Source organism: Scyliorhinus canicula, chromosome 18 (assembly GCF_902713615.1).
Source record: "Scyliorhinus canicula chromosome 18, sScyCan1.1, whole genome shotgun sequence".
Taxonomy (NCBI): domain Eukaryota; kingdom Metazoa; phylum Chordata; class Chondrichthyes; order Carcharhiniformes; family Scyliorhinidae; genus Scyliorhinus; species Scyliorhinus canicula.
Genome location: NC_052163.1, coordinates 67622961 through 67636325, shown reverse-complemented (window position 1 = coordinate 67636325; position 13365 = coordinate 67622961). Strand labels below are relative to the sequence as shown.

At 47.7% G+C, this 13365-nt stretch overlaps 1 protein-coding gene across 1 annotated transcript; it reads right to left on the bottom strand.

Moving 5' to 3' along the window:
- Positions 1 to 946: 946 nt before the first annotated feature.
- Positions 947 to 12740, bottom strand: mrpl58 (mitochondrial ribosomal protein L58). The gene is made up of 4 exons (XM_038778004.1): positions 12596 to 12740; positions 11462 to 11544; positions 5539 to 5708; positions 947 to 1136 (listed from the first exon to the last, which is right to left on the bottom strand). The coding sequence occupies exons 1-4, from the start codon at positions 12705 to 12707 to the stop codon at positions 1052 to 1054; spliced, it is 450 nt and encodes a 149-aa protein (XP_038633932.1). The 5' UTR covers positions 12708 to 12740; the 3' UTR covers positions 947 to 1051.
- Between the last annotated feature and the right edge of the window lie 625 nt (positions 12741 to 13365).

The window sequence follows — 13365 nt, the reverse complement described above, 5'->3', positions numbered from 1 at the left end:
TGTCAGTGTGTGCTTTTTCCCCCCATGACTGTGACAGTGTGTGATAACAGTTTGTGTGTGCTTCCCCCATCACTGTGACAGTATGCGATTAGGTTATTGTGCCTCCCCATCACTGTGACAGTCATTACTGTTACACAGTGTGTGCTTTCCCCCATCACTGTCAGAAGTCTTACAACACCAGGTTATAGTCCAACATGTTCGTTTCAAACACTAGCTTTCGGAGCACTGCTCCCTCCGGCGCGTCAGGCCACCCCAAATGTGCGGAGAAGGTGCTAAGCCCTCACATTGAGGGGCTAGGCCCGCGCCGGAGTGGTTCCCACTCCCCCAGCTGGTGTGAACGGCCTTTGGCGCCACACCAGCCAGGGCCGAAAGGACTTCGCCGGCCGGCGTAAGTCCGTGCATGAGCCGGAGCGTCAGCGGCTGCTGACGTCATACCGGCGCATGCGCAGGGGAGCAGGGTCTCTTCCACCTCCGCCATGGTGAAGAACATGGCGAAAGCGGAAGAAAAAGTGTCCCCGTGGCACAGGCCCGCCGGCCGATCGGTGGGCCCCGGTCGCGGGCCAGGCCACCGTGGGGGCACCCCCTGGGGTTAGATCGCCCCACACCCACCCCCCAGGACCCCAGTGCCTGCCCGCGCCGCCAATCCCGCCGGTAAGAGGTGGTTTAATCCACGCCGGCGGGAGAGGCCAGTCAGCGGCGGGACTTCGGCCCATCGCGGGCTGGAGAATCGGCGTGGGGGGCCCGCCGACCGGCGCGATTCCCGCCCCCGCTGAATCTTGGGGGGGGGGGGGGGGGGGGGGGGGGGATGGAGAATTCGGGACACGGCGGGGGTGGGATTGACGCCGGCCCCGGGCGATTCTCTGACCCGGCAGGGGGGGGTCGGAGAATCCCGTCCCAGTTGTTAACTAAAATTTCACTGATATTACAAAAAGCAGAACAAGATGACTTTCTGGAGTTTTACAATAATTTTATTAATTTGCTTTGTAGAAGATGTGGAGGGAGTTGACCCCCCCACCCCGGGGTTCACAGTTGCTGTTCCATGTCCATCTTTTCAGTCGAATCCCACCTGTCGGTCTCGTTTGATGGCCGATTGGATCCTCTTCTGCCGTAGTCGTTCCCGTTGCATTCCCTCCACCCTGGAATCATTACAACTCGTCAGTAAAAACTCAGTATTTTCCCTCCACCCCTCCCTCACTTTCTTGGTCCTGCACCCTTTACTCACTCAACCCTTGATGGGGATGGTTCCGCGGAACTAATATTCATGAGTTAAATTTGGACAGTGAGTGGCAGAAGACCACTCAGCCTTGTGTTTCTCCTGCCATTCCGACCAGGAATAGACAGTAGAAGCTGATCATCACTTTCCTCCACCCACCTCCATCAGCACCATGGCCAAAGTCCAACACAGCTCAAGGGTGCAGTGCCAATTGTGCCAAAGCACCTGGCACTCAGCTACCAATGGGGACAGGGTGGTGAGGGGCAAACCCCCAACAAAATAAGATCATCCTTTGAATTAGTGTCTTCAAAATGGCTTTGGGGGGGGGGGGGGGGGCACTTGCATTCATATAGCACCTTTCATAACCTCAAAGCGCTTTCCAACCAACATAATACTTAACATAATACTTATAAAATGTTTTTTGTAATGTAGAAAATGCAGCAACTAATTTACAGACACCAAAGCCCCACCCTCAGTAATATAATAATAATCAAAGACCCCTCCCACCCAGGTTATTCTCTCTTCCAACCTCTTCCATCGGGCAGAAGGTACAGAAGTCTGAGAACACTCAATAACAGATACAAAAACAGCTTCTTCCCCGCTTTTACCAGACACCTAAATAACCCTCTCATGGACTGAACTGATCTTCTCTACTCTGCAGCACTGCACTCTGCATGCTTCACTCACTGTCTATGTATTTACAATGTGTATTTATCGCAAGTCCTGAACTGTACACAGAACAATACTTTTTACTGTACTTAGGTACACCTGACAATAAATCTAAATCTAATCTAAATGGGTAGATAACCTGTCTAGTGATGTAGATTGAAGTCAGAACACTACGGAGAACTCTACTACCCTTCTTCAAAATAGAGCCATGGGATCTTTTACATTCACCTGAGAGGGCAAGTAAGACCTTATTTTAATGTCTCACCGACAGTGTGGCACTCCCTCAGTACTAAAATTCCAGCTTCGATTTTGTGCCCTAGTCCTAGGGGGGGCAACACAGTAGCACAGTGGTTGGCACAGTTGCTTCACGGTTCCAGGTTCGATTCCCAGCTTGGGTAACTGTCAGTGCAGAGTCTGTACGTTCTCCCCGTATTTGCGTGGGTTAACAGTTCTTGGCAATGTGGAGGAGCAGAGAGATCTTGGGGTCTATGTTCATTGATCTTTGAAAGTTGCCACTCAAGTGGATAGAGCTGTGAAGAAGGCCTATGGTGTGCTCGCGTTCACGAGCAGAGGGATTGAATTTAAGAGCCGTGAGGTGATGATGCAGCTGTACAAAACCTTGGTCAGGCCACATTTGGAGTACTGTGTGCAGTTCTGGTCGCCTAATTTTAGGAAGGATGTGGAAGCTTTGGAAAAGGTGCAAAGAAGATTTACCAGGATGTTGCCTGGAATGGAGAGTAGGTCTTACGAGGAAAGGTTGAGGGTGCTAGGCCTTTTCTCATTAGAACGGAGAAGGTTGAGGGGCGACTTGATAGAGGTTTATAAGATGATCAGGGGAATAGATAGAGTAGACAGTCAGAGACTTTTTCCGCGGATGGAACAAACCATTACAAGGGGACATAAATTTAAGATAAATGGTGGAAGATATAGAGGGGATGTCAGAGGTAGGTTCTTTACCCAGAGAGTAGTGGGGGCATGGAATGCACTACCTGTGGAAGTAGTTGAGTTGGAAACATTAGGGACCTTCAAGCGGCTATTGGATAGGTACATGGATTACGGTAGAATGATGGGGTATAATTTGTTCTTAATCTAGGACAAAAGTTCGGCACAACATCGTGGGCCGAAGGGCCTGTTCTGTGCTGTATTTTTCTATGTTCTATGTTCCTCCGAGTGCTCCGGTTTCCTCCCACAGTCCAAAGATGTGCTGGTTGTGTGTATTGGCCAAGCTGCGCTTAGTGTCCTAAAAGGCTAAATGGAGTTACGGGGATAGGGTGGCGGCGGGGGCTTGGGTAGGGTGCTCTTTTCAAGGGCTGGTGCAGACTCGATGGGCCGAATGGCCTCCTTCTGCACTGCAAATTCTATGAGGCCTAATGTGGGACTTGAACCCAGCTCTTCTGCCTCAAAAGTGAGAGTGATACCAACAGAGGTGACATTAGAATCATAGAATTTACAGTGCAGAAGGAAGCCATTTGGCCCATCGAGTCTGCACCGGCCCTTGGAAAGTGCACCCTACCTGAGCCCACTCCTCCACCCTATCTACCCTTTTTGGACACCAAGCGAAATTTATCATAGCCAATCCACCTAACCTGCACATCTTTGGACTGTGGGAGGAAACTGGAGTACCCGGAGGAAACCCACGCAGACACGGAGTGAACGTGCAGACTCCGCATAGACAGTGAACCAAGCCGAAATCAAACCTGGAACCCTGGAGCTGTGAAGCAATTGTGCTAACCACTATGCCACCGTGCCGCCACATTAGTGTGATGAACGTAGGAATTTTTAAAATGTAGATTGTATTAAATATATAAGTTGCAGTGTTATTAAAGAACCTAGGTTAAGGTATCCAGACTCTGTGCCTGTTAAGGCTGTAATTAAGAAGTCGTAAAAGGTGATGTCATTATTAATTTTAACCATTTACATGTTTACAGAGAGATACTGAACAGAACTTAGTTATGATTGCTGGAATCCCTGAAGACTAGATAATTTGAGACATTGGGCAGGATTCTCCGTTGGCTGACACTAAAATCGCTCAACGCAATTGGGTGAATAGGCTCCTTAGCAAAAATCACGACGGGCGCTGACTTGACGCCAAATCGCAATTTTCTGTCACCTCGATAGTGGCGTCAATGAGGTCCAGAACACACGTCCAGTAAACACCGTTTGCCTATCATTAGTGGAGTATTCTCCAGGGTCTCCGCGATGCTGCGCCTCCGATGGGCCGAGTTCCCAACGGCACGGTTCACTTGTACTTTTAAAAATCATGAAACTGGCGGTGTGGCTGCTGAGGGAAAGAGAGAGGGTACGGAAAGTGTCCAACGTCGCCATAGTTTGCTGACAGTTGTACCGCTGGCCGGGTGCTTCTGCCAGGGCCGGGGTGAGTAGTGGGGGGTGGCCAGATTGGGGGGGGTGTGGGGTCGGGGTGGACGGGCACGGAACACCATTGTTGCAGCCAGCAAGGCAGTCATGCAGCTGTACACGGCGCTAACAGCCTAATGTGAACTTAGGGCCACGGTCATACATGTGTTCTCCCGGGCCACTCCCACTAGGTGACCTCTGGCCCAAGCTCATCCATCAGCTGTATGGGCACACTCCAGCACAACCAGTGCCATCTTGATGGCTGGGATGAGTGTGTGTGGGGAGTAAAGTGTGTAAATGCAGCTGGGGCTCATCAGCCTCCTGAGTGTCAATCAAGGACCCAGCGAATCTCGCATCGGTTTTCATTGGAATCGATTGTGTTCAACGTGGCGCTGGTGCTAGCCCCTCCACAGTTGCGGAATCGATCCAGGTTGGGAGCCAGTTTTGTTGTCGTGAAAGTCCATAAATTCTGCGTCGCGGTCAACACAGTCTCAGTTTAGACTTATATAAGCTGATCTGAGTGGGATAAAGATGAGGTAATGAATGGGAGGAGCCAGGGCTGTTCGTAGTTTTGCAGTTTGATATAGGTTGGCAGTCTGTGGGGAGTTCCTGAGTTGAGCAGCAGTTTTGCCAAATGCTGTCAGGTTGATCAGGAGTCTGGCAAAGACAGAAGAGTCTGCAGGCTGTTCCTGCAAGAGTCTCTCTCTCCGAACAGTCTCTCTCTCCAAACAGTCTTTCCAAAAAAGCTCTACACAAAAGTACAGTAAGTATCCATGCGTTTGCTAACTTTATTTACAAGTATAAGTTGGTACTTAAAGTGTTTTCTTTTGTTTTAAGAATGTTTTAACTGTTAATTGAATAGCTATTTTCTGTGATATTAATGTGATTACTCCTGTGTTAATAATAAAGATTCTTTTTATCCATTTTCCCCAATTAAGGGGCAATTTAGCGTGGCCAATCCACCTACCCTGCACATCTTTGGGTTGTGGGGACACGGGAAGAGTGTGCAAACTCAACACAGACAGTGACCCGGGGCCGGGATTGAATCCGGGTCCTCGGTGCTGTGAGGCAGCAGCGTTGAAAAGTTTGTTTTAACATAAAAGATCCCGATTTGTCAGTCGAATCATTCCTGGGGCAAAATGTCCTTTCCTCACCGTTTTACAAATGGAAGAATTATTGGGGTCTCATCCGGTTTTCTAATGCAAACTGGGGTCTGGTCCGGTACCGTGTGCTATTAAACATCACCACCTCAAGAGAGCCCCAATCAAAGATTTGTTCCTCATTTAAAAAAAAAACATCACCTCATTCTCCGATTCTCAGCTTCCTCTTTGGATGGCTGCTTGGGTTTCTGACTCACTCCTGCAACAATGTCCCGAATCTTCTGCAGACAATTAGCGAGGTTTCTCATTTGGTACCTGCTGGCCTCCGAAGTGACGATCAGCTGCCCGACCCGATTGATTCTGTTCTGGTGCTGATGGAAGAGGGGGGAAAATAAATGGTGAGGTACTGAAAGCAAAGGCTCAGGGATACCACTTTAGGGAGCAGAGTTCTCCCCTAATGGTATTCAGTTTCAGTCATAGAATGAGGCCTATCATGCCTCTGTAAGAGCTATCCAATATATCTCACTCTTCCTCCATTGCCCTATATCTTTCTTCATTAAGTATTTATCCAATTTCCTATTGAAAGTTATTATAGAATCTTGGAATACCTACAGTGCAGAAGGAGGCCATTTGGCCCATCGAGGCAACACCTATCCTCTGAAAGAGCACCCATTCTGGCCCACTCCCCCACCTTATCCCCGGAACCCCATCTAACCGTTGGACACTATGGGACAATTTAGGATGGCCAAACCACCGAACTGAATCTTTGGACTGTGGGAGGTAACTGGACCACCCGGAGGAAACCCACACAAAGATACTTGAGCGGGAAATTAGGAGGCTAGGAGGAGTCTTTGAATTCCTGTGCTGTACTTTTCTTTGTTCTTTGAAAAGTCCTGGCAAGTAGGAATAAGGTGAATCCCAAATCTTTTTATTCATATGCAAAAAGCAAAAGGCTGGCCAGGGAAAGGATTGATCACTTAAGGACAGTGGGGGGAATCTATGTGTTGAGCCAGAAGAAATTGGTGAGGTACTAAATGAGTACTTTGCATCAGTGTTCACCAAAGAAAAGGACTTTGTGGAAGATGATTCTTGGGTAGAGTGTGTGGACAGTCTGGATCATGTTGACATTGAAAAGGAGGTGGTATTGGGTCTTTTAAAAGACATTAAGGTAGACAAGTCTCCTGGGCCGAATGGGATTTACCCCAGAATACTGAGGGAAGCAAGGGAAGAAATTGCTGGGGCTTTAATTGACATCTTTGTATCCTCATTGGCTACAGGTGATATCCCAGAGGACTGGAGAAAAGCCCTTGTTTAAGAAAGGTAGCAAACGGCAGCACGGTGGAGCAGTGGTTAGCACTGGGATTGCGGCACTGAGAACCTGGATTCGAATCCCGGCCCTGGATCACTGTTCGTGTGGAGTTTGCACATTCTTCCCGTGTTTGCATGGGTTTCACCCCCACAACCCAAAGATGTGCAGGATAAGTGGATTGGCCACACTAAATTGCCCCTTAATTGGGAAAAACAAATAAAATTGGGAACTCCAAATGTATTTTAAAAAAAAGAAAGGTAGCAGGGATAATCCAGGAAACTGTAGGCCGGTGAGCTTCGTGTCGGTAGTAGGTAAATTATTGAAGGGAATTCTCAGGGACAGAATTTATCCCCATTTGGAAAAAAAGGACTCATTTGTGATAGACAGCGTGGTTTTGTGAAGGGGAGATCGTGCCTCACTAACTTCATCGCTTTTTTGAGGAGGTGACAAAGATGATTGATGAGGGGAGTGCGGTGGATGTTGTTTACATGGACTTCAGTAAAGCCTTTAACAAAGTGCCTCATGGCAGACTGGTACAAAAGGTGAAGTCACATGGGATCAGAGGCGAGGTGGCAAGATGGATACAGAACTGGACATGGTTACGGAAGGCAAAGGGTAGCAGTACAAGAGTGTTTTTCTGAATGGAAGGTTGTGACTAGTGGTGTTCCACAGGGATCTGTGCTGGGGCCTCTGTTGTTTGTAGTATGCATAAATGATTTGGAGGAAAATGTCGCTGCTCTGATTAGTAAGTTCGCAGATGACACCAAGGTTGGTGGGGTGGCATGGTGTTGAGGATTGTCAGAGGATAGAGTACAACATAGATAGGTTGGAGACATAAGAACTAGGAGCAGGAGTAGGTCATCTGGCCCCTCGACCCTGTTCCTCCATTCAATGAGATCATGGCTAATCTTTTGTGGACTCAGCTCCACTTTCCGGCCCGAACGCCATAACCCTTAATCCCTTTATTCTTCAAAAAACTATCTTTATCTTAAAAACATTTAATGAAGGAGCCTCGACTGTTTCACTGGACAAGGAATTCCATAGATTCACAACCCTTTGGGTGAAGAAGTTCCTCCTAGGCTCTGTCCTAAAACTACTTCCCCTTGGGCAGAGAAATGGCAAATGGAGTTTAATCCAGACAAATGTGAGGTAATACGAGGTAATGCCTCGTATTAGGTCTAACATAGAGGGGAAATATACCGTAAATGGGAAAACTCTTAGGAATATAGAAAGTTAGAGAGATTTGGCGTGCAGGTCCACATATCTTTGGAAGTGGCAACACAACTGGACATGGTCACCAAGAAAGCATACAGAATGCTTGCCTTCATTGGACAGGGAATCGAGTATAAAAACTGGCAAAAGTCATGCTGCTACAGTTGTATAGAACCTTGGTACGGCCGCACTTGGAATATTGCACACAATTCTGGTTGCCACACTACCAGAAGGATGTGGTGGCTTTGGAGAGGGTGCAGAGAGGTTTACCAGGAAGTTGCCTGGTCTGGAGGGTGTAGCTATGCGGAAAGGCTGAATAGACTCGGACTGTTTTCATTAGAACAACGGATGTTGAGGTGTGACCTGATAGAGGTCTACACGATTATGAGGAGAATAGATAGAGTGGATGGGCAGGCACTCTTTCCCAGGATGGATGGGTCAGTCATCAGGGGGCATAGGTTTAAGGTCCGTGGGGCAACTTTTAGAGATGTGCGAGGCAGGTTTTCTTACACAGTGAGAGCTTGGAACACATTGCCAGGGAGGGGGGGGGGGTTGTTGGGTTAGGGGTATAGGGTGGATACGTGGGTTTGAGTAGGGTGATCATGGCTCGGCACAACATCGAGGGCTGAAGGGCCTGTTCTGTGCTGTACTGTTCTATGTTCTATGTTGTGGGAGCAGATACATTAACGGCGTTCAAAAGGCATCTCGACAAATTCATGGATAGGGTGGGTAGGGAAATGCTGAGGGTTTTGACCATGGGTGGTATCATGACAAGTACAGGCTTGGAGGTCAGAAGGGCCTGTTCCTGTGCTGTATTGCTTTTTGTTAAACACGGGGAGCGTGTGCAGACTCCACACAGTCACCCAAGATCAGAATCAAGCCATAGTCTGAATGTGGGACTTAAAGCCTCAGAAGTGAGAATGAGGTGAATCTGTTCCCACTGCTCTGAGACAGAGCATTTCAGATCATAACAAACTTTAAATATTCTCCCCCTCCCTGGGAGGCCTCCAAAGGTACAGATTCCTAGAGATTAAAAGGAAACAAAAAAAGCCTTAATGCAAATGTTCCATTTATAATGCATTAGAGACCAAGCTGATTAGAAAAACAAGGGGCAAAGAAAACAAGAGGGACAAGGGACAAAGTTACAAGGGAAAGCTGAAGCCGAAACTAAATTGTAAATAGATACCTGTAAGTACGTGCTCTGGCCATATTGGGATTGTAACAGATGTATGCCGACTAAAGGGGGTCCACAGCCACAGCGAGAGGGAAGACTATTGCCTGTAAATATGTGCTGATTTTGGTTTGTTTCTTTTACTTTCCTTTTTTGGGCACAGTGTTGGAATATCTAACTTATGAATTGTGAAATGTAAGAAAACATGTGAAAACCCAATAAAAACTCAAAAAGTGAGAAGTTTGCAGTCGCTTCACTGGAGCAGAGGCTGCTTGGAGGAAGAGGGAAATATTGGATCGAACTAAAATAGATAGAGGTACTTAAAAGTTTTGCGGTCCTCAAAAAATAAGTCCAGACGGGAAAATACAGTGGAAGTTGTGCAGGCCCTGACCACAATCTTCCAATTCTCAGATATGGAGGTGGTGACAAAGGACTGTAAATGTCACAGTTGTTCAAAAAAATTAGTGTGGAATAAATCTGCAAATCACAGCTCAGCCAGTTCAACACTGGTGGTCGGAAAGAGAGAGACAATAATCCAGGATAATACTAATTGGAAAATGATGGGCTGATAAATGAGAGCCAGCACAGATTTATTAGAGGCAAACCATGTTTGAATAACTTAATCTGTTTTTTTGATGAAGTAGTGGGTGAGGATTGATAAAAATAATGTAGTCGCTCTACTTGTGAAGCTTCAAAGGCATTGGATATGATCTGATGTGATAATCCTCAACTCCACTTTCCTGCCCCATAACCCTTGATTCCCGTCCTGATTAAAAGTCTGTCTATCTCAGCCTTGAACATACTTATCAACCAGCATCTACAGCCCTCTGTGGTAAGGAATTTCACAGATATTCTTCTTCTTCTCTGTCTTAAATGGGAAACCCCTTACTCTGAGATTATGCCCCCTGGTCCTGGACTCTCCCACACAGGGAAACAACCTCACAGCATCTACCCTCTCTAACCCACTGAGATTCCTATAAGTCTCAATAAGGTCACCTTTCATTCTAAACTCTAATTAACATATAGAAATCATAGAAAACCTACAGTGCAGAAGGAGGCCTTTCGGCCCATTGGGTCTGCACCTGCCCTCTAAAAGAGCACCCTTCCTCGACACAAATCCCACATTATCCCCATAATTGGCTCCTAGGGCGAATTTATCAGCCAATTCACCTAACCCGCACATCTTTGTACTGGGGGAAGAAACTAGAACACACGGAGGAAACCCACGTGGACCCGGGCGAAAGTGCAAACTCTGCAGTCACCCTCGTTCTGAATCGAACCGGGGTTCAAGGCACTATGAGGCTGCAGTGCTAACCACTGCCACCAATACAGGCCCATCTACTCAACCTTTCCCCATAAGAAAATCCCTCCAACCTGGGATCAACCTCGTGAATCTTCTCTGGACTGCCTTCAGTGCCAGGGCAGCATGGCAGCACAGTGGTTAGCACTGTCACTTCACAGTTTCAGGGTTCCAGGTTAGACTCCGGGCTTGGGTCACTGTCTGTGGAGTTTGCAAGTTCTCCTCGTGTCTGCGTGGGTTTCCTCCGGGTGCTCCAGTTTCCTCCCACACTCCAAACATGTGCAAGTTAGTGGATTGCGAATGCTAAATTGCCCTTAAGTGTCCAAAGATGGGATGCTCGGTTACGGGTATGGGGCGGAGGTGTGGGCTTAAGTGGTGTGCTCTTTCCAAGGGCTGGTGCAGACTCGATGGGCCGAATGGCCTCCGTCTGCAATGTAAATTCTATGTCTATGACACAGTGGCACAGCTGCCTCACAGCTCCAGGGTCCCGGTTCAATTCCGGCCTTGGGTGACTATGTGGAGTTTGTACTTTCACCCCATATTTGTGTGGGCTTCCTCCGGGTGCTCCGGTTTCCTCCCACAGTCCAAAGATGTGCAGGTTAGGTGGATTGGCCATACTAATTTGCCCTTTAGTATCCAAAAAATGTGCTAGTTGGGGTTACTGGGTTACAGGGATAGGGTGGAGGCGTGCGCTTAAGGTGCTCTTTCCAAGGGCCGGTGCACTCGATGGGCCAAATGGCCTCCTTCTGCACTGTAAACTCTACGATTCTACATATTTTCTTAAGGGGACCAAAACTGTTTGCAGCATTCCAGGTGTGGTCTAACTGGTGCCTTGTACAGTTTTAGCAGGACTTCCCAAAGGCCAACATTCCATTTGCCTTCCCAATTTTCTGCTGAACTTGGATTAAAGAGACAATGGCAGCATAAATACAACATTGGCCAAGGATAGAAAGTGGAGAGTGGTGTTTTTCAGACTGGAGTGGGTTGGGGTTTGCAGGGAGAAATGCACCCCCCAAGTCAATAACTTCAGGAGAGGAATGAGGGAAATGCTGGGTTGGAGAGTGGCGAATATGTAAGGAAGTTATTTTGTGACCACTCTAACCATCTTCCGATCCTCAGCAGAATAGCTTACCTTGGCAGTAATTGCACTCCGCACATCCTCAGGAAGCCAGTCTGCAGTCGCAACATGGAACCTGACCTCCGCTTTTGTGTTCACTGTAACAATAAAGCATAACCCAGGGGAGTATTAAACATTCACCTAGACACACCCCACACCAGACAACCCACCAATATGCCCATTAAACCCAGCAGCCCACTCAGGGATCAGCACCTCCCATGACCTTCCCAGAGGCTATTCAACAGGTGAGTGCTGGAAGGTTATGTGTGGGGTTATGTCTGCACAGCGAGTGCTACCTTGGCTGAGTGAGAGTACTCTTGGAGTTGGGTGAAAACTGGGAGTTAGGTGTAACTGGGAGAAGGAGAAACTGGCAGCTGAAACAACAAGGGAGATAAATGACTGGTAAGTCTCCAGGAGCAGAGCCAGAGACCTCATAGAGACTTATAAAATTCTAACAGGACTAGACAGGGTAGATGCAGAGAAGATGTTCCCAATGGTAGGTGTGTCCAGGACCAGGGGTCACAGCCTGAGGATTCAGGGTAAACCATTTTGGACAGAGATAAGGGGACATTTCTTCAGCGAAAGAGTGGTGAAGCCTGTGGAATTAATTTCCACAGGAAGTAGTTGATGCTAAAACATGAATATATTCAAGAGGTGGCTGTATGTAGCACTTGGGGCGATTGGGATCAAAGTTTATGGGGAGAAAGAAGAATTAGGCTATTGAGTTGGACGATCAGCCATGATTGTGATAAATGGTGGAGCAGGCTCGAAGGGCCAAAAGGCCTCCTCCTGCTCCTAACTTCTATGTATCTATGTATGGGTGGGAGAGGACACCTCACTGGTTCAGTCCCATTGCTGAAACAATGCAGAAAGTTTCATCTGCCATCTCTGGTCAACTGGGTCACAAAAAGAGGTGAAAATCACCCAAGGTTCCAGCTCCTGATCACAATCCAGTGAAACCCCCAACTCCCAGAGAGAAACCAGTCAGGTTGTCAAATCAGAACAGGGTAGGTCTCAACATGTTGCCACTTTGTTAAATAGGAGGTGGATCCCCTCGAAGGCCTTTGGAGTGAGGTAAATCCTACCTCATTGGGTTGTACCCAATGACAGAAGGAACATTTGAAAATATTCTGATAGTAGTTTCCTCACCCTTGTTAACATTCTGACCCCCGGGTCCACTGCTCCGACAGTATGTCACTGTGAGACGGTCTGAGAACAAAACAAAATACCAGCAGTGAGGGTCCATGCTGCAGAACAACATGCATGCTCATTGTAACATCCCCACTTAGCACCTTAAATATAAATTGGAGACTGACAGAGGGTAAAATCATCCGTGCCCATGTCTGCAGCTTCAAGCCAGCGTCAACGATCATCGTCAACAAGAGAGAATCCAAGCATCACCCCTTGAAATTCAATGGCATTACCATCGCTGAATCCCCCACTGTCAACATCCTGGTGGCCACCATTGATCAGAAACTGAACTGGACTAGCCATATAGATACTGTGGTTACAAGAGCAGGTCAGATACTGGGAATTCACCTGCTGACTCCCCAAAGCCTGTCTGCCACCTACAAGGCACAAGTCAGGAGTGTGATGGAATATTCTTCACTCAGCTCCAACAACACTCAATTAGTTCAACACCATCCAGGACAAAGCAGCCCACTTGACCAACACCACGTCCAAATTCACTCCTTCTACCACCAACACAATGGCAGTGACAGCACCTTCCTTCTGCATTGATCCAGGAAAGTGGAGAGTATTCCATTACACTCCTGACTTGTGCCTTGCAGATGAAGGCAGGCTTTGGTGGGGGGAGGGTCAGAAGGGGAGTTATTGGCCATACGATTCCTGGCCTTTGACCCACTCTGGTAGCCACAGTATTAATATGGCTAGTCCAGCTCAGTGTCTGATCAATGGTA

Coding starts and splice junctions, on each gene's coding strand:
- mrpl58 (XM_038778004.1), bottom strand. CDS start 12,707: ATGTTGTTCTGCAGCATGGACCCTCACTGCTGGTATTTTGTTTTGTTC. Junction 11,545..12,595: donor GGGTCAGAATGTTAACAAGG/GTGAGGAAACTA, acceptor TTATTGTTACAG/TGAACACAAAAGCGGAGGTC. Junction 1,137..5,538: donor GCTGAGAATCGGAGAATGAG/GTGATGTTTTTT, acceptor TAATGATTCCAG/GGTGGAGGGAATGCAACGGG.